Below are 19,305 nucleotides of genomic sequence, written 5' to 3'. Positions count from 1 at the left end.
CCATTGCAGCCTCAACTTTGCGTGCTCAAGTGATTCTCCCACCTCAGCCTCCTGAGTAGCTGGGAGTCCAGGCCTGTGCCACCATACCTGGTCAGTTTTCTTGTAGAGACAAGTTCTCACTATGTTGCCGAGGCTTGTCTCAAACTCCTGAGTTCAAGCAAACCTGCTGCCTCAGCCTCCCACAGTGCTGGGATTACAGGTGTGAGCCACCATGTCTGGCTCAAGTGTTCTTTTGTCTTTTTTTTTTTTTTTTTGCCAGTTTTACTTCGTTCCACATGTCAAATATATCTTTTTAAAGATATTAGTAAAAAAAATAAAGAGAGTTTAATTGCTACAGTGTCTAAACTAGGTTTTTTTCATGGATTGAAGGCTATCAGAAGGACGTTTTGAATAGATGTATTTTGTTTGGAGTTTAATTTTTGGATAAAAACCCAAGTTGGAATTTAAGGTAAATGAAAATTTTGTTGCATTGAAGTGAAATATAAGGAAATAATTCATTAAGTTTATTAAATGATCATTCTTAAAAATAGAGCTGATACCCATGAGCTATACTTAGTGTGTATTAGATGATTTAGATAGCACTGCTTTGTCTTCAGTAGCAAATAATCAGAAAAATAGTGTATCATTTCAGTTTTGTCAATTTTTTCCCCCTAGGAAGATAAGAAAAATACAGTAGAAATAAGATTGACAAAAAACAGTACAGGGCTGTTTTTAGCTTTCTAGTCTTTTGGTTTTTTTGGCGGGGCAGGGGGTGGTGTTTTGTATTTTTAGTTTTATAGAAATTAGAATGTTCTTCCTGGCCTCATTTTGAGAGGTTTTAATTTTTTTTTTTTTTTTTTTGAGACGGAGTCTCGCTCTGTAGCCCGGGCTGGAGTGCAGTGGCCGGATCTCAGCTCACTGCAAGCTCCGCCTCCCAGGTTTACGCCATTCTCCTGCCTCAGCCTCCCGAGTAGCTGGGACTACAGGCGCCCGCCACCTCGCCCGGCTAGTTTTTTGTATTTTTTAGTAGAGACGGGGTTTCACGGTGTTCGCCAGGATGGTCTCGATCTCCTGACCTCGTGATCCACCTGTCTCGGCCTCCCAAAGTGCTGGGATTACAGGCTTGAGCCACCGCGCCCGGCTGAGAGGTTTTAATTTAAATAAAATTTAATTTGAGAGTTTTTTGAAGTGAAATGTTACGATCTCCCAATTCAACATTATAATTTTACTGCAGGATAAATAAAGAAAACGGGAAAGGAGGAAAGCATTGATTACAAATGTCTTAACAATGAGCAAATGTGCAAGGAAAAAATATATTAAGACAAATCTAAGGTAGGTAGATGTATGTTTTTCTGTTCTTTTGAAAATTCTACTTAGCTTAAAGTTCATGATGAGTAAATGGATGTATAGATGTACACATACATATATGTATGTATATGTATTCTATTATAGACTCAAATTATTCAGCCATTCACTTAAGGTACCATCTACTGTGTACCATGCTAGGTGCTGTAGGGGATGTGTGGGTATGTCAGTTGACGTATGCCAAGTACTGGTCTTTTCAGTTAGAAAGCAGACCATTTGTGAGGATGTCGATAGTTCAGCGGAATTGTAGAATTTGAAGAGTCCCCAGGGTTTTATTCTTCCTCCTGGCCTTTTGGTTATACTTGTATTTAACCTTACGAAATAGAAGAAAGTTTCTACCAACACTTTACAAATATCCAAATAGAATTTTTCAAGTTTTCTTTTGATTACTTTCAGAGACATTCTGTTTCATCAGTTGGATATAGCCCTGAAGAGAAAATTGATTTTCTACTTTTTCTAAAGTTATTTAAAAGAATAGAAACAACTTTCATAACTTCCTTTTCCAATTGGATTCTGTTTTTAGAAGAGGTGAAAATTTTTTTCAAGGGTAATGCACTTCCTCTGTAGTGTAATTTGTCTTTGAAAATTGGATGCAACTAAAATTTTAGAATTTTTTTTTTTTTCCTTTTTTTGAGACAGAGTCTCACTCTGTTACCCAGGCTGGAGTGCAATGGCACGATCTTGGCTCACTGCAACCTCTGCCTCCCAGGTTCAAGGGATTCTCCTGCCTCAGCCACCTGAGTAGCTGGGATTACAGGGTGCCACCATATCTAGCTAATTTTTTGTATTTTGTATTAAAACAATTTTTTATTAAAAAAAAATTTTTTTTTAGGCTGGGTGCAGTGGCTCAAGCCTATAATCCCAGCACTTTGGGAGGCCAAGGTGGGAGAACTGCTTGAGGTCAGGTGTTAAAGACCAGCCTGGGAAAAAAAAAGAAAGCAAGAAAAGAGAAGAAGACCAGCCCGGGCAACATAGCAAGATCCTATCTCTAAGGAAAAAAAATGTTTTAATGGAAGGTCCTATTTTTAAAAAAACAATAGTTATATTAATATTTTATTAATTTGGATCCCAGTATATTCAAAACAGGTTGGGATAATATTTGCTTTTCTATCAAAGGAGAGAAAGGTTTGCTAAGTAATATAAAGGAGATTTCAGAAGAAATGTTTAACTTCAAAAGAAAATAATGTTCCTACTATTATTAGTTGTTCGTAAATTTATCCCCATTTTAGCTATTTTTTTGTTTGTTTGTTTGTTTGTTTGTTTGAGACACAGTTTCACTCTGTTGCCCAGGCTGGATTGCAGTGGCACAATCTTGGCTCACTGCGACCTCTGTCTCCCAGGTTCAAGAGATTCTTGTGCCTCAGCCCTTGAGTAGCTGGGATTATAGGCGCGGGCCACCACGCCCAGCTAGTTTTTGTATTATTAGTAGAGATGGAGTTTCACCATATTGACCGGGCTGGTCTCAAACTCCTGACCTCAGGTGATCCACCTGCCTCGCCTTCCCAAAGTGCTGGGATTACAGGCATGAACCTCCATGCCCAGCCACCATTTTAGCAAATTTTTACCTGTTTTTAGAATTGTGGAACCAAATATTTGCCAGTATTTTGCTTGTTGTTAATTTATAGTGCTTAGTGGATTTTTTTGTTTGTTTTAGTTTTGTTTTATCCTTACATGTTTTTATTTTTAAATATTTTGTAATTCATAATTGTGAATTGGTTCTTTTCTCTCTGAAAAGGATTATTGTTTAAAATTAAAATACTACATAGTTAATTAAACACTATTAGTTTTAGTACAGCTGTGTTTATTTAATATCACAACTATGTTTAATATAGAAAGTGAGATTTGGGGAAATATATTCTATGAGACATCTCTTCAATTTTAATATATTTAGTTATAAATTATGTAGTGAATAATGTAAGATGATAATGGACTCTATAAATTCTATCTGGAGCAGCTGTGGCTGATTTATAGATGTTAATGTTGTATGTGCAACATTGACAGCTGAGTTTGGGGTCCTGCATTTCTGCTGAGATAGTGCTTGAAAAATGCCTGGTACAGTGCTTGACCCATGTTGAGCACTGAATTGTTAGTTGAATCTTCTGCACTGAGTCCTGTGTAGGAGTTGGGTTTTAGTGGGTTTAGGGGGTTGTACTGGAGGGCAGTTGGATATAAATCTGCGGAATAAACTGGCTGGAAATAGCATATCTAGTTTAAATTGCTAGTGTTAACCTTACTTTTTTATAGATGATTTTTACCTTCAAAAAAATAATTTTAGTATCAAACTTTTACTAAATGACATGAACTGAACACCGTGCTAGGTACTCTGACAGAATACAAATGGAATAAAATTACAGTCCATACATTTGCTATGAAAGAGAAAGCATATCCGAGTGAGATTGCAACAACAATTGCAGCATACTCCAAAACACATCATCATCATAAAATGTTGTCCAAACTGGAATACGCAGGGCACTGACCATGGAAGGAACCCTGGAGTCACAGTCACAACACCTCTTTTTCATCCCTCATCATGCTACCTATTATGTTCCCTGTAAAAGTCCCTTAATCTCTCTGAATGTTATTTTTGTTATTATAATAACACCTGATAGTTGCACAGTCTTCCAGGATAATTGAATAATTGGTTTATGTAGCATATACTGTACTAGGCACTGGGAATGCATGGAAATCTATAAGATGGGATCCCTGTCCCTGAGTTGCTCATGCTGTTGTGTGAATACATGTATTATATGCTACACAAATGTTATAACAGACTTGTAAAATGCTTTGGGAACTCAAAAAAGAATATCTAATTCTGCCCATGGCTATTAGAATAGGCCTTTGAAAGATGGTGTCCTTGAACCAGACCTTGACAGACTAGTGAGAATTTGCCAGTTGGACAAAGAAGGGTAAAGGGCATTTCAGGAAGAGGGAAGATTAGATGTAAAAGATTAAAACTGGGAGAGTAAGGTATGTACTTGAAAAAATGTCTGATTAGGAGGCTGGCATGCAGTGTGTTGGAAAGAGTAGAGGGACTGGAGATGAGGCTGTAGAACTAAAATGGGTCACATTGTGAAAGAGATCGAATGGCAGTGTGGTTTGGTAATGGAGTATATGGACTTCGGAAAAAAACCTTGGTTCGAAACCTGGCTATGCCACTTATACCTTTGTGGTAAGATCAAATTTTTAACCTCCCTGAGTCTCCTTTTCCTTATTGCTAAAAGAAGAACTAATTATTTTTTATTTTTTGAGACAGTCTCACTCTGTTGCCTAGGCTGGAAGAACTGATGATAATGATCTTACAGAGTTGTTAATCAAAACTACCAGTCACTTACCACATGCAAACTCTCAATAAATGATGGTTATAGTTATAAGAATTAGAAGTTTGGATTTTATTCTGTAGTCAATAGGAAGCTACTAAAGAGTTTTAAGCAAAGAAATATTTTAAGTAGAAATACATGTTTTAGAAACATAACTGTTGGCATGGATTGGAGCCAGGAGATAGAGTGGTGGCCGTGGAAATGTAGAGAAGGAGACTTAATTGTTCTTTAGAAGGTAGAATCATCAAACCTGATGATGGTGCTGTGTGGAATGACAGGGAGTTTCAGGGGTTTCTGGCTTGAACAGTTGGTTGGATGGTGGGGTCCCATTTCCTGAGATAGGAAACTCAGAAGGGTAGAAAGTTTGTGGAGGAAGAAGAGGAGTTTAGTTCTAGACCCATTGATTTTGAGGTTCCTGCAGGCCATGTGTTTGGGGATGTTAAACAGGGATTTGGATATTGTATTTTGGAATTCAGAAGAGACGTCTGGCCTAGAGTCATGGACTTAAATCTGGCACTTGAATCCAGAGAAACAGACCCCATGAAGTAGGGAGAGATTTGAGAGTGAGGCAAGAAAGCTAAGCAGAGTCCCGAAGACATGCAACGTTGAAGGTTAACATTGAGAAAGGGAAGGAATTGTCAGAGGAGCTTGTGGAGGAATTGTCAGCGAATCAGATTGGAAGAGGAAAATGTAGTATCAGTACACTGAGACAGTGTTCAAGAAGGAAGATGATGTCATCAGTTTGAATGCTGCTGAGGGATCAAACAAAAGATAGGACTTAAAATGTACATTGGATTTAGTGACAGAGATTAGTTACCATTTCTAGAGATGTTTTAGAGGCAGAAACCTCTGTAAACTTGGGGGGGTGTCTAGGAGTATGTGGGATGTGAAGTAACGGAGATAGTGTTGGCAATTCTTTCAAGTAGTTTAGCAGTGAGAAGGAGAAGAGAGGTTCAAGGGAATCGCTTGAGAGATTTCTGATCCAGTGGATTTGTGGCTGTGTGTGTAAGTTGTGAGATGGGACAGACGTGAATGTGTTTAAGTCTTTACAGGAAAAAACTATTAGAGGGGGAGAGAATAATTGATAGTATAAACCCCTGAAGGGCATGGGCTCTAAACAACAGATACAGGAATTTTAAGAGTGGGGAGGAGGCAGGAGGCAAGGGAGCATAGTGAGTGTAGATGTTAATAGCTTTGTTGATTTGGTGTGGGGAGTTGATGGAGTTCTAATTAGAGACAGCAGGCAAGGGCTTTCATTGAGTGTAGTCAGTATAGAAACGCAGGGATTGAGAAGAGGGAGCACATTCGAAACAGTTGTGGAGAATGGGAGAGTAGTAAGCCAAGTAGGCAAACTCCATCAGTTTGCCGCCCATTTGAGGTTGAAAACCAAGAATTTAATAGCTATATTTATTTTATGTTTTTAGAGATGGGGTCTTGCTCTGTTGCCCAGGCTGGAGTGCAGTGGCACAATTATGGTGTGCTGCAGTCTTGACCTCCTGAGCTCAAGCGTTCCTTCCACCTCACCCTCCTGAGTAGCTGGGACTATAGGTGCCCACCACTATGCTCAGCTAATTTTTTTGTTTTTTGTGTAGAGACGGGGTCTCACTATGTTGCCCAGTCTGATCTCGAACTCCTAGGCTCATGTGATCCTTCTGCCTTGGCCCCACCAAAGTGTTGGGATTACAGGCGTGAGCCCCTGTGCTTGGCCTTAATAGCTTATTCTGGCTTATAATTTCATTCAATATTGTTCATCTGCCTTGGTGCAGGCATAGAGGAGATGAAGAGTTGGTTTTATACAAGGTTGGTATTTACTAAGAATTTACAGCAGCGGCATAATCTTGGCTCACTGCAACCTCCACCTCCCAGGTTCAAGCAATTCTCCTGCCTCCACCTCCCAAGTAGCTGGGATTACAGGCCCCTGCCACTACACTCAGCTAATTTTTGTATTTTTAGTAGAGACAGGGTTTCACCATGTTGACCAGGCTGGTCTGGAACTCTTGACCTCGTGATCTGCCCGCCTTGGCCTCCCAAAGTGCTGGGATTACAGACGTGAGCCACCGTGCCTGGCTGGGAGACAATAATTAAAATGAGAAGCCATGCTAGCTGAATAGGGTGGGAAGTGAAGAAAGAGGGAGGTGGATGGGCAGAGAGAAAGTGGTGTGGAGATCTCAGTGTGTTGGAATAACAAGTGTGATGGGAGTGGTCAAGGGAGAGGGTAAACTGGGGGAATAGGATGTTGTAGGCAGGGTGGAATGTCAGAATTAACTTTTTTTTTTTTTTTTTTTTTTTTTTTTTGAGACGGAGTCTCGCTCTGTCGCCCAGGCTGGAGTGCAGTGGCGCGATCTCGGCTCACTGCAAGCTCCGCCTCCCGGGTTCACGCCATTCTCCGGCCTCAGCCTCCCGAGTAGCTGGGACTACAGGCGCCCACAACCGCGCCCGGCTAATTTTTTTGTATTTTTAGTAGAGACGGGGTTTCACCGTGGTCTCGATCTCCTGACCTTGTGATCCGCCCGCCTCGGCCTCCCAAAGTGCTGGGATTACAGGCGTGAGCCACCGCGCCCGGCCAGAATTAACTTTTTCAGAGCTGGACCAGTTTGCACATTAGCAGTGTCCAGGGTGTGGCCAACCATTCCAGTAGATGGCTGAAGTGGCATAAAGTAAGTCATTGATCTCAGACATCTGGGTAAGGGATGGGTCTTCATTTGAGTGTTGAACATAGACAGAATGGTGAAGAGGAAGACTTTTACATCAGGAGCCAGAGTCTTCAGTTTACATCCTGGAGGTCAGTAGATACTGATTATCTTATGGATCCTGATGACCTTGAGCCTCAGTTGAACAAGGGTTTTTACAAGGGAGTAAAGGAGGTGCAGGTGGGAAGCAACAGTGGGGAACAAAGCAGATGGCCATTCGACATGATGACCTTGATTGGGTGTGGGAAGATGAGCAGTACCTTTTTGAGAGGACAGCTGCGAGGCTTTGGGAGTTCCAGATAGCACATTGCTGGGGTTTGGAAGGAGAACAGGAGTGAGGGGTTGTATTATGGAGGGAAAGGGAGCACTAGTTATGAGAGTGAAGATGAAATATGGAAGGAGTTTATATCTTGGACAGTGATTTGAGTATGATTCTGGCATGGGTACAGGGGCATTGCAGTTTAGTTGTGGCTTAGGAAGAGGCCCATTGTCTGTGATTTTTGTCTTCAGAGTGGGTGGCAGCAACTGTGTAGAACAGCAGCTCAATTACTTTGTCCAGTGAGGCGATGGGAGGTTACAGCGGACAGTGCCCAGTGCTAAATTCTGGTAAGGAGGAGGAGTTGGGGTGGCTGCTGACCTTCCATCTCTGCCTTTCTCCCTAAGGCTCAAGGCCTCATGGCATTCTGACTGATGTTTAGCTTTGTGGGGTTGCTTTTTGTGGTTGATCTGGTTCTGACTGATAATATAGATACACGATTCTAGCTTTGGAGTCTGAATGGACGATGATACTCTTGACTAAAAGAAGAGATAAAAGAGAAGGGACCAGGTGTCCATGAAGACCCCAGGTTGAGATGCTCGGTAGGAGGGAAGTGTGTGTAAATACAGATTTGGGAGCCATCTGCATATAGGATTGAAGAAGCCATAGTATTCATATTGGAAAATTCTGTAATATTGACAAAAGGAAAAGGGCAAAGGACTGAACTCTCTGGGAAATGCCCCCAGAGAAAAATGGACCAATTAAAATGATGTCTTGAGATGATACGTATCAAGACATTTTCATGTATAAAACATTTTGAAATCTGTTTGATAGCTTATAGTCTTTTATCATATCTCAAAAATTGAGTTCCAAATAGTTTATTTTCTTAATCATTAAAACTTTTTTTGTTTTTAAATGGGAGACTTCTTGGATTCCACAGTGTGTACCCCTCTGTCCTTAAAGTATACTGAACATAATTAGCCTTTTTTTGATGACTCAGGATAGTTATTATAAATATCAGTTATTGAGTTGTAACTCAGGCTGGGCATGATGGCTCACGCCTGTAATCCTAGCACTTTGGGAGGCTGAAGCGGGCTGATCACTTGAGGCCAGGAGTTGGAGACCAGCCTGGCCAACGTGGTGAAACCCTGTATCTACTAAAAATACAAAAAATTAGCCGGGTGTGGTGGTGCGTGCCTGTAATCCCAGATACTTGAGAGGCTGAGGCAGGAGAATTGCTTGAACCCAGGAGGCGGAGGTTGCAGTGAGTGCAGATCGTGCCACTGCACTGCAGCCTGGGTGACAGAGCAAGACTCCGTCTCAAAAAAAAAAAAAAAGAGATTAATCCTAATTTAATTCCATGCAACCCTTCCAGCCCTATTTGTACCAGTCCTACTCTGTCTCTTTCCCATTAAATCTAATTATCCCCCTTTCACTCCCCCAGATTTTCTACTCCAGTCAGCTATTCTGTTTCCCAAATATCCTCTGTACTTCCTCCCTCTCATAGTTGACCTGTCGTTTCTAGCTGGTGAAATCCTACTCAACCTTCAATGTACAACTCATATGACCACATCCTCTGGCGGACTTAGTCATTCTCTTATGTTTTCCAGAGCATTTAATGGATCACATACATCACATGATTCAAGAAATTACAGCTAATTGCGGTGGCTCATGCCTGGTAATCCCAGCACTTTGGGAGGCCAAGGCGGGCAGATCACCTGAGGTCAGGAGTTGGAAGACCAGCCTGGCCGACATGGCGAAGCCAAAATACAAAAATTAGCTGGGCACGGGGGTGCACGCCAGTAATTCCAGTTACTTGGGAGGCTGAGGCCAGAGAACTGCTGGAACCTGGGAGGCAGAGGTTGCAGTGAGCTGAGATCATGCCTCTGCACTCCAGCCTGGGTTGACAGAGCGAAACTCTGCCTCAAAAAGAAAGAAAGAAAGAAATTACTTTACTTGTGATTTACTTTAATTACTGACCTGCCAATAAGCTGTGTTTCTCAAATTTTAGTACATATTGGAATTGTTTGAATATAAGAAGTTAAATTCTCAAGAAAGTTTGATTAACTAGGTTTGGGGTTGAGCCTAAGCTTCTGCATTTTTTAGGGCAAATACTTTTCGTTAATTCTGATGCGAGTTGTCCAAGGACCATAATTTGAGAAACCAACAACATAGTTAATGGATTCCGCCAGGGCAAGGGCCATGACTTACCTGCTTATGTATTTTCAGAGCCTGCCATGTAGATGATGCTAAATGAATGTTTCTAGAATGAAATAGAGTTTACTGGGGAAGGCCTTTCGGCATGTAATTTTTGAGTTGAGACCCAAGTTGTTGCAGAACCTTAAGAAAGGTTTTATCTTTCAAAGGTATACAAAATAGCACAAGACAACATTTCCCATGTGGTTTCCAAAATACTTCTGCTAAGGCATACTTTGTGGGAAAAGGGTTTGTTTGGTGGTCAGATACTTTTAGAAAATGGTGTCTGTTGGACCTGTGCCTTTCACCCTTCTCAAGACACACTAGCAGATTGAAGCTTTTGAGATGTTCTGTGGGAGAGAAACCCTTTTAATCTTTAAAATGTTTTGACAAAGCACTTTCCCTACCCTTTTTCCCCAGATAATGCCTTTTTAGAACCTGCAGAACTAATGTCTTGAGGTATTTTCTTTTTTTTTTTTTTTTTTTTGAGATGGAGTCTCACTGTGTCTCCCAGGCTGGAGTGCAGTGGCGTGATCTCGGCTCACTGCAAGCTCCGCCTCCCGGGTTCATGCCATTCTCCCGCCTCAGCCTCCCAAGTAGCTGAGACTACAGGCGCCCGCCACCACGCCCGGCTAGTTTTTTGTATTTTTAGTAGAGACGGGGTTTCACCATGTTAGCCAGGATAGTCTCTATCTCCTGACCTCGTGATCCACCCGCCTCGGCCTCCCAAAGTGCTGGGATTACAGGCTTGAGCCACCGCGCCCGGCCTGAGGTATTTTCTTTGGAAACTGCTCACGTAACCAAAAGTAGAACAGTAGGAGTTATCCCTTTATGTGTGATGATGACCTATAATTACCTAGAATTGGAGAGGCCACTCTGGGAAGTTTTAAGAAAAGAGATAAAGGATTAGGCAATATATAGGGAAAGACATTTTTCTATGGTAGGCTCTATGTTTGTATTTTGGTATAATTGCTCTAAATTGTCCTGGTCAGTAGTAAGTGTTAAAATAACTGTAGTATAGACGATAGCAGACAGGTTTGAGCATGGAAGGATTGAATTTGGCTAATGGCTACTGGAATGCAAAAGGCGGTATGAAGTCAAAGACAGTAGATGAAGGATCTGTAGGATCTGGTAACTAATTAAATCTGGAAAAACAACTTGGATATTTTAATTCAGAGATCTAAGTGGACCATATACTTTTTGGACATATAGTTAGACTAAGGTGAAAAAAACATACTGTATTATTGACAGCTGAAAAGATGTATAACAAGAGGGACTAGTTTCTGTAAGTTTTTAAATTTAAATTTTATTTTGTTTATATTTTATCTTTAACAGGATAAAATTTATTATAATATAGTTTGCCTTCTAAAAAGAGTCCATATAGAAATCATTAACTTAAACTGAATTCATATACAAACTTCAAATCACATCAGAAGTTTTTTCCTGGAAAAATTAGGTCCTCTTTTTTCAATAGTTGGGGTTTGTTTATCAGAAATGACTTAGTGATAACAAAGCAAGACACATTTTAATATTATTATACATTTAATTTAGACAATGGGGAAATTCCTTCACGCTACCTCATAATATAAAACAGGTTTATTAGGCCTTGAGAATCATAGAATATTTATACTTTTCATGTAAAATAGGAAACATAATTTTCCAGTCATTCATGCTAAACAGCAGGGTTAAAGTAATGATCAGGAAGATTTTATTATAAGTTTTTTAAGTTTTAAAATAAGGTAGTTCTCACAAGACGTTTTGCAGTGCTCCCTTGGTAATGTTCATATTCAGTGAGCAGAAAAGAAAAGCTGAGAGAGTTAGGACTCTACTATTGAACCTGTTTCTTGAAAAAAAACCAAAAAAACCGATAGTACAATTGGATGTCAGAAATGGTTATTAGAAAGCTAGGTAAAAACAGTACAGGTCGAGTATCCCTTATCTGAAATGCTTGGGACCAGAATTGTTTCAGAATTTGGATTTTTTTGGATTTAGGATATTTGCATATACATGTGAGTTACCTTGGGGATGAGAGCCAGGTCTAGACACGAGATTCATTTATGTTTCATATACACCTTACAGTCCGAAGGTAATTTTATACAATATTTTTAATGATTTTTGTACAAGATACAAAGTTTTGAGCCATAGCATGAGGTCACATGTGGAATTTTCCATTTGTGGCATCATGTAAATGCTCAGAAAGTTTCAGATTTTGGAGCATTTCAGATTTTGGATTTTTGGATGAGGGATGTTCAACCTGTATTTCCAAATACTTAAGATAGGGCCTTAATTTGTCTTCCTTTTTATTGTCTTTTCAGACAAATGACCATGGAAACAGTTGAATCCCAGCATGATGGAAGTATAACAGCTTCTTTGACAGAGAGCAAGTCTGCTCATATGCAGACTCAGACTGGCCAAAATTCAATCCCTGCTTTAGCTCAGGTAGGCAATAGGCAGGCATCGTTGAAAGTCAAAATACATGGAAATGAGAATTAGGTGCAGATTCTGTTTTATTGCCATTGATCTTAAATTTTCCATTTTGGTTATCAGCCATTCTTGCTGATTTGATTGTGAAGAAAAGATACATATTGTGATTAGCCTTGCATTTTAACAGACATTCAGCAGTGCCCCATCTCCACTGCCACTACCACTATGGACAGAAAAACAAAAACCCTTCCGGAATATGTAATCCTCAAAGTATGATTTGAGAGGGTTGCTAATTCAAAATCGATACAGTTCTGATGTCCTTAGCTGTTAAGATGACAGAAATCTTACCATTTGCCCAGTATGTATTTGTCTCGATCATTACTTTCTTTTCAGTTAGGTCTCTAACTTTGAATTGGTTTCATTCAGAGAGCACCAGTATCAGTCAGTACCTGTTTCCAGATCTGAAAATTTATTTCTGAGATATCTATAAAAATATATAGCAAAAACAAACACATTTGTTTGTCCATCAAATATTTATTGAATGTCTGCTGTGTCTAATTATTCCAGATGCATGTGGATATGTAGTTTCGGGCCTTAAATATCTCATGGTTTGGTAGGGTAGACATATTTTAGCAATAACTCCAGTAGGGTAAGAAGTGCTGTAAAATACTATGTAGAAAATGAATAAGGCCTACAGAAGAGGGAGCAGCCAGTTGACTAGGAGTGTTTTACAGATCTCCTTTGAGCTAGACACAAAGGATGAGTAGGAGTCTGCCAGGTTGATAAGGTGAGGAAGCATATTCTAGGCAGAGTGAAGAGTGTGCACAGAGGCACAAAGCCAGGGCATGGGATGTTCAGGGAACTATGGGTATTGAGTTTAACTGGAGCCAGGTGTCTGGGTTGGGCAGTCCAGCTGGTGAAGGTAAGCAGAGGATTGTATACATTTCAGGGTTTAGAGTACACTGTACTCTAAATAGTCCTGAAATATTTTCAGGTGCCCACCATATTTTCAGTTTAGACACTAGTAGCCATGTGGAGGTGGAATTGGAAGTCAGTGAGTCGGAAGTGAAGACACCATCAGGATGCCTGGTGGAATCAAGGTAGCGTGAGGTACACAGCAGTGGTGAGACCTTTGTGGTATGTTAAAGGGAGAATAAAAAGGACCTGGTGGCTGACTGGAAGGCGTGGGGGGAACACCAGGCACTTCTTGGTTTATATTAGGCCAGACTGGTGTGAGAGCTCTCCTTTCCCATGCACCCAGCCTACTTTTCTTTCCTCTTTAAAGCTGCCAACACCCACTCGTTCCCTGGAGGTTTTCTGCGATGTTCTGTAGAGCTGTATCTCCCTAGCAACACCTTTTGTTACACTGAAAGACAGGCATGTAGGCCAGGCCTTTTGCTTAAACACACAAACACACACACACCCCCTCACACATGTACCCACCCTTGTTTAAAAAAAAAAATGCATGTTCATTGTAGAAAATAAATATTACTAAAATGAAGAATATGAAAACTATCCATGATCTTAACATCCAGAGATAACATTTTGGTGTAGCTCCTTTAGTCTTTATTGTCTGTGTGAATCAAATAGAAAGCATATACTTTTTTTCATGATTTTGGGATTTTCCAGATGAAAATACATTTTATTCCTTCTGACTCTACTTCCCTCTGGGTGGGTCCTGGCTCACTAAGTTCTACAGATGCCTTTTACCCCAGAATTCTGGGGCTGAAGTCCCAGCAATAGATTCCCATTATCTAAATATGGTAATTTGCAATTCTGAGGACCTTCAGGCTGGGTGACAGCCACATCTGTGAGCCTCACTCAGAAATTGCCAACAGGTGGCTGGGTGCAGTGGCTCATATCTGTAATCCCAGTACTTTGGGAGGCCGAGGCAGGTGGATCGCTTGAGGCCAGGAGTCCGAGACCAGCCTGGCCAACATGAAGAAACCCTGTCTCTACTAAAAATACAAAACTAGGTGGGTATGGTGGCACATGCCTGTAGTCCCAGCTACTCGGGAGGCTGAGGCACGAGAGTCTCTTGAACCCAGGAGGCCGAGGTTGCAGTGAGCCAAGATGGAGCCACTCCACTTCAGCCTGGGTGACAGAGTGAGACTCTGTCTCAAAAAAAAAAAAAAAAAAAAAAAAAAAGAAAAGAAAAGTTGCCAACAGGTTGAGTAATGTGGAGTCTGAAAAGTAGCCTTGGGTTTTTGAGGGCTTGGAATTGAATAGGAGTCCAGTGGACAGAAACTAGCTTAGAGAATAAGAGGAGGGGAAGTGGAAATTGGAAGTATAGAGTCTTTTAAGAAACTTGTCTTGAAGTAAGAGAAAGATGGGTTTGTGAGACAAAAGGGTGAGAACTGGGATGTGGGAAATTTGGGAATGTTCTGAATAAAATGGAAGATTATAGAAACTTGTGAGAAGGCAGAATCAAGGAACTAGAAAAAACCTGTGTTTATGTTTGTAATGCTTCTTTAAAAATCTCAAATAATGTATGCTAATAAATATTGATAGTTATTAAATCTGGATAGTAAATTCATGGAGTTTTGCTGTTTTTCTATTTTCTGTTGTTAGAAGTATTTTTTGTTGTTGTTTTTGTTTTGTTTTATTTTTGAGACGGAGTCTCATTCTGTCGCCCAGGTTGGAATGCAGTGGTGCAGTCTCAGCTCACTGTAACCTCTGCTCACTGCAACCTCCACCTCCCAGGTTCCAGCGATTATTATGCCTCAGCCTCCTGAGTAGCTGGGATTACAGGCATGTGCCACCATGTCTGACTGATTTTTGTGTTTTTAGTAGAGACAGGGTTATGCCATGTTGGCCAGGCTGGTTTTGAACTCCTGACCTCAAGTGATCCACCTGCTTTGACCTCCTAAAGTGCTGGGATTACAGGCGTGAGCCACTGCACCCGGCCTGTTTGAAGTATTTGATCTAACAGTAAACTATGGTTTTTGTCTTTCACATGTTAGAAATATAAAGAGATTAAGAAGCTAATCTGTATGCTGACTCATGGATTATTTTATTTAAGAATTATCCTCCATACCATGCATGGATCGTGATTTTTTGAAGAATTAGAAGACAATTCTTAGCAGTCAGAATTTTCTGAACATAATTACTCATTTAAGTTCTTGTGACACCAGCAGCTGTTTGTTTATGAGTATTATTACTATCATACGATGTCATATATCTTATAAGGAGTAGGAAATCAAGCTGAACTCTATTAACCCTATGATGTATGCCAAAAGTGACTGACTCTTCTGAATTTCTGATGGCTTTATATTTACTTGCTGCTTGACTCATTTTTCTTCAAACTTAAGGATTGTAAATTTCCATATGTTTTAGATTTAAATTTGGTTGTATATAAAGAGGAATTTCTGACACTCACCTTCCTTGTTTATATTATCAGATTATCAGTAAACAGTGTGGGAACAAAAGGTGTGAGCAGAACATTCAGTGGGTTTGATTCTCTGCATCTAATGTCATTTGATACTAGTTGTTTTGACTGCTCTGGCCTTTCCAGAGCTTCTGCTAATCAAGAATATACTCTGAAAATCATCAGAGACCTAGCAACTATTGAGCTTGGTCTTGGCTGTCAGGCCCCTGTTCTGCTGATGGATTGAGGTGAGGTGCAGGTACACCAAGGGAGACTGGAATTTTGCTTTTCTATTTTATAACTTTGTAGTAATAAATGGAGCCTTTCTCTTCTGTTTGAAAACAAAATCACAGTGGTGGTAATGTCAAAAAGTTGGAAGTACGAGTTGCCATTAACAAATCCTGATAACTGGAGGTTAAATGTTGTCTTGGTTTTCTTCTTGTCTAAATTATTTTTATGCTGATTTATTTTTAATGGAAGCTGGTATTTATTAAGTACTTGTGTTGATATATAGGACTAGACCCACTGGATTCTGGTAAAACCTTTGATAATAAAGTGGAGAGTCCATTTATTTTATTTTATTTTATTTTTTTATTTTTTGAGATGGAGTCTTGCTCTGTCGCCCCGGGCTGGAGTGCAGTGGCCGGATCTCAGCTCACTGCAAGCTCCGCCTCCCGGGTTCCCGCCATTCTCCTGCCTCAGCCTCCCGAGTAGCTGGGACTACAGGCACCCGCCACCTCGCCCGGCTAGTTTTTTGAATTTTTTAGTAGAGACGGGGTTTCACGGTGTTAGCCAGGATGGTCTCGGTCTCCTGACCTCGTGATCCGCCCATCTCGGCCTCCCAAAGTGCTGGGATTACAGGCTTGAGCCACCGCGCCCGGCCTGGAGAGTCCATTTTAAATAACCTGGCCAGGCGGAAATCTTTTCCAGAAATCAAAATGGTAAAAAGCAAAAATATTGTATGTATAATACAAGTAGTTTTAAAATAGTGACACATCCTCTGGAAATAATATGGTTTTTAAATGGGTAATGGGAAGTTAAAACTTCTTTTGTTGTGAAAGACTTCAAACATACAGAAGAGTAGAAGAATGATTCCACGTACATATAAAGTTACTAATTGTTAAGATTTTGCTAGGCCAGGCATGGTGGCTCATGCCTGTAATCCCAGCACTTTGGGAGGCTGAGGCAAGAGGATTGCCTGAGCCCAGGAGTTCAAGACCAGCTTGAGATCCTGTCTCTATAATAAAAAATAAATTAATATAAAAAAAATTTTGCCAGGTGTGGTGGCATGCCCTTGTAGTCCCAGCTACTTGGGAGACTGAGACCAGTGGATTGCTTGAGCCCAGGAGCTCAAGGCTGTAGTGCACTGTGATCATGCCTACAAATAACCACTGCACTCCAGCCTGACAACATAGCGAGACCTTGTCTCAAAAAAAAAAAAAAAAAGATTTTGTAGCACTTGCCTCATCTATCTTCTTTTTTTCTTCTTGTCGCTGAAGTATTTTAAGCTGCTCAGCAGATCTCAGACATCATGTCATTTTACTCCTACTTACTTCTGGGTATACAAGTCTTAAAACATTATGGACATTTTCTTATATAACAAAATGTCATTATACCTAGTTAAGTATAATTAATATGCAATCCATATTCATTTCACAAATGTATGATCTACTCTGAAGGCAGCAGAGTGGACACCTTGAACTTTTCTTGTTCCTACACTCTTGGGAATTGATAACACTGCCATGAAGACCTAGGTGGGTGAGGTCATTCAGATGGAGCCAGTGGGAAGGATGTACCTTAAAAGTGACTTTCTGAAGTATAATTCCCCATAGCTGCTGATGAAGCCTGGAGGCCTCGACTCTGAAAGCTAAATAACTCTTCTTTATAAATGACCACTTCTCAAGGTTTCAGCAAAGATAGAAGGGAAAGATGAAAGGAGCAGCATCACAGGAGTCACGGGGGGGAAGGAAACTCTGGAGATTGTCAAGGTCGGCATACTGCCTCCAGAGAATTAGTTCTCATATAACACTTAACCTCTCCAAGGACCTCTGTATTTTTGGAAACAAGGAGATGCTAGGGAGGCAGAGAAAGCCACTAGGGAATGTTGTTCAGAGATTATACTCTCCTAATCAAGCTGAACTCTGTTAACCCTATGATGTTTGCCGAAAGTGACTAACTTCTGAATTTCTGATGGCTTCATATCTTATCCTTTCTTATCTTTTCCATTCTAAACGCACACTGTGTAAGGAGTCCCTCGGAATAAAGCAGCCCTAGCATGCCGTGGGGGATTGAAGTAGGAACGATTTAACAAGGGATACTTGGAAATATTGTCATGTGTGAGTTGTAAATTTTCTTTTTTAATCTAGTGGAAAATTGGAATGGCATTTCTCTGTTTTGGCCAGCTATGCCAAAAATCCATCTTCTTGGTTCCAGATAGGCCTAGGAAGGATGTAGATGGCAATCACAAAACAAACAAAAAATGAGCACACAAATAGAAAACCTCAAGCAACATTTTCTCTTGTTAATAGGTCAGCAACCTCATATTTGTGTATTAAAGATGGTCTGCATTATGTTAGGTTGATTTCATATAATTTTAGCTAAGTAGATCTAGTTACGGTCAGTGTTTTATTGAATCTTGTATTTTAGTTTCAGTATATTAATTTTCTTAGGTGAGGGACTCTTACTGAAGGAGAAAAGTGTTCCTGCTAATATTTTGAAATAGAGCCGGGCGCGGTGGCTCACGCCTGTAATCCCAGCACTTTGGGAGGCCGACGTGGGCGGATCACGAGGTCAGGAGATAAGAGACCATCCTGGCTAACATAGTGAAACCCCGTCTCTACTAAAAATACAAAAAAAAAATTAGCCGGGTGTGATGGCGGGTGCCTGTGGTCCCAGCTGCTCGGGAGGCTGAGGCAGGAGAATGGTGTGAACCCAGGAGGCGGAGCTTGCAGTGAGCCGAGATTGCGCCGCTGCACTCCAGCCTGGGTGAGAGCAAGACTCCGTCTCAAAAAAAAAAAAAAAGGAAAAAAAAAAGATTTTGAAATAAAAATTTCTGTTTTACTGTTGATTTTTTCACTATTGCCCCTTATTTTTATGTATTCTTTCCCCTGGCTGTTTTTCATTGTTCATATTTTATCTGTTACATAGAACATTTGTATTCTGTTAGAATTATCTATAAAAATGAACAAAGGTTGGCAGAAAAAGGAAGAGAGTAACTTTTTTTTCAATTAATGCTAAATCTGTATTATAGAATGTTCCTTAATCAATTCAGAAAAACCCACTACTTTGAACTGTAACTCATTATTGAGGGTAATTCAAGGTTCAGAGGCCATAATAAAAAGTAACTCGTGAACTGTTAATAACCAACTTTTTTCAACTTCAACAAGAATTTGTTATGTATCTGTGCTCACATTTTGATAATTTTGTATATAATAGTATATTTCTTTAAAGGTTAGTTTTTGGCTTTAGAATACGCTTTTTTGTTTTCATCCCAGTGTATTGAAGGTGACAGTACTTTGCGTTAAATAAATTTTGGTGTTTCAGAGGTAATTTCAGGAAGTATAAATCAGTCAGAGTCAAATTTCAGAAAAAGAGTTTGGTTTTATACTTACAATAAAAATGCAAACAAATTTATTTTAGTGTTTGGGAGACTGTTAAAGATTTTTCTGTAATTTGTAATGATTTTCTATGAAGTTTGGATACTCATAGAAA

The 19,305-nt window shown here is 40.1% G+C and overlaps 1 protein-coding gene across 22 annotated transcripts in view; it reads left to right on the top strand.

Moving 5' to 3' along the window:
* LOC105495962 (cAMP responsive element modulator) overlaps positions 1–19,305 on the top strand; it is an 88,201-nt gene that overhangs the window by 11,268 nt on the left and 57,628 nt on the right. For 8 of the 22 annotated variants that reach the window (XM_071070215.1, XM_011765908.3, XM_011765907.3 and 5 more), the window contains exons 2-3: positions 1,214–1,311; positions 12,119–12,242. The exons of 7 other annotated variants lie outside the window; for them this stretch is intronic. Coding sequence is in view for 13 of the 15 variants with exons in the window: in XM_011765908.3 (XP_011764210.1) it covers positions 1,268–1,311; positions 12,119–12,242 (168 nt within the window). In the remaining 2 variants the exon portion in view is untranslated. The remainder of the gene's footprint in view (positions 1–1,213; positions 1,312–12,118; positions 12,243–19,305) is intronic. 7 more of the 22 variants (XM_071070206.1, XM_071070207.1, XM_071070204.1 and 4 more) reach the window with 1 other exon arrangement.

This window comes from Macaca nemestrina, chromosome 9 (assembly GCF_043159975.1).
Source record: "Macaca nemestrina isolate mMacNem1 chromosome 9, mMacNem.hap1, whole genome shotgun sequence".
Classification (NCBI taxonomy): domain Eukaryota; kingdom Metazoa; phylum Chordata; class Mammalia; order Primates; family Cercopithecidae; genus Macaca; species Macaca nemestrina.
This window is presented reverse-complemented; position numbering and strand designations above follow the sequence as displayed.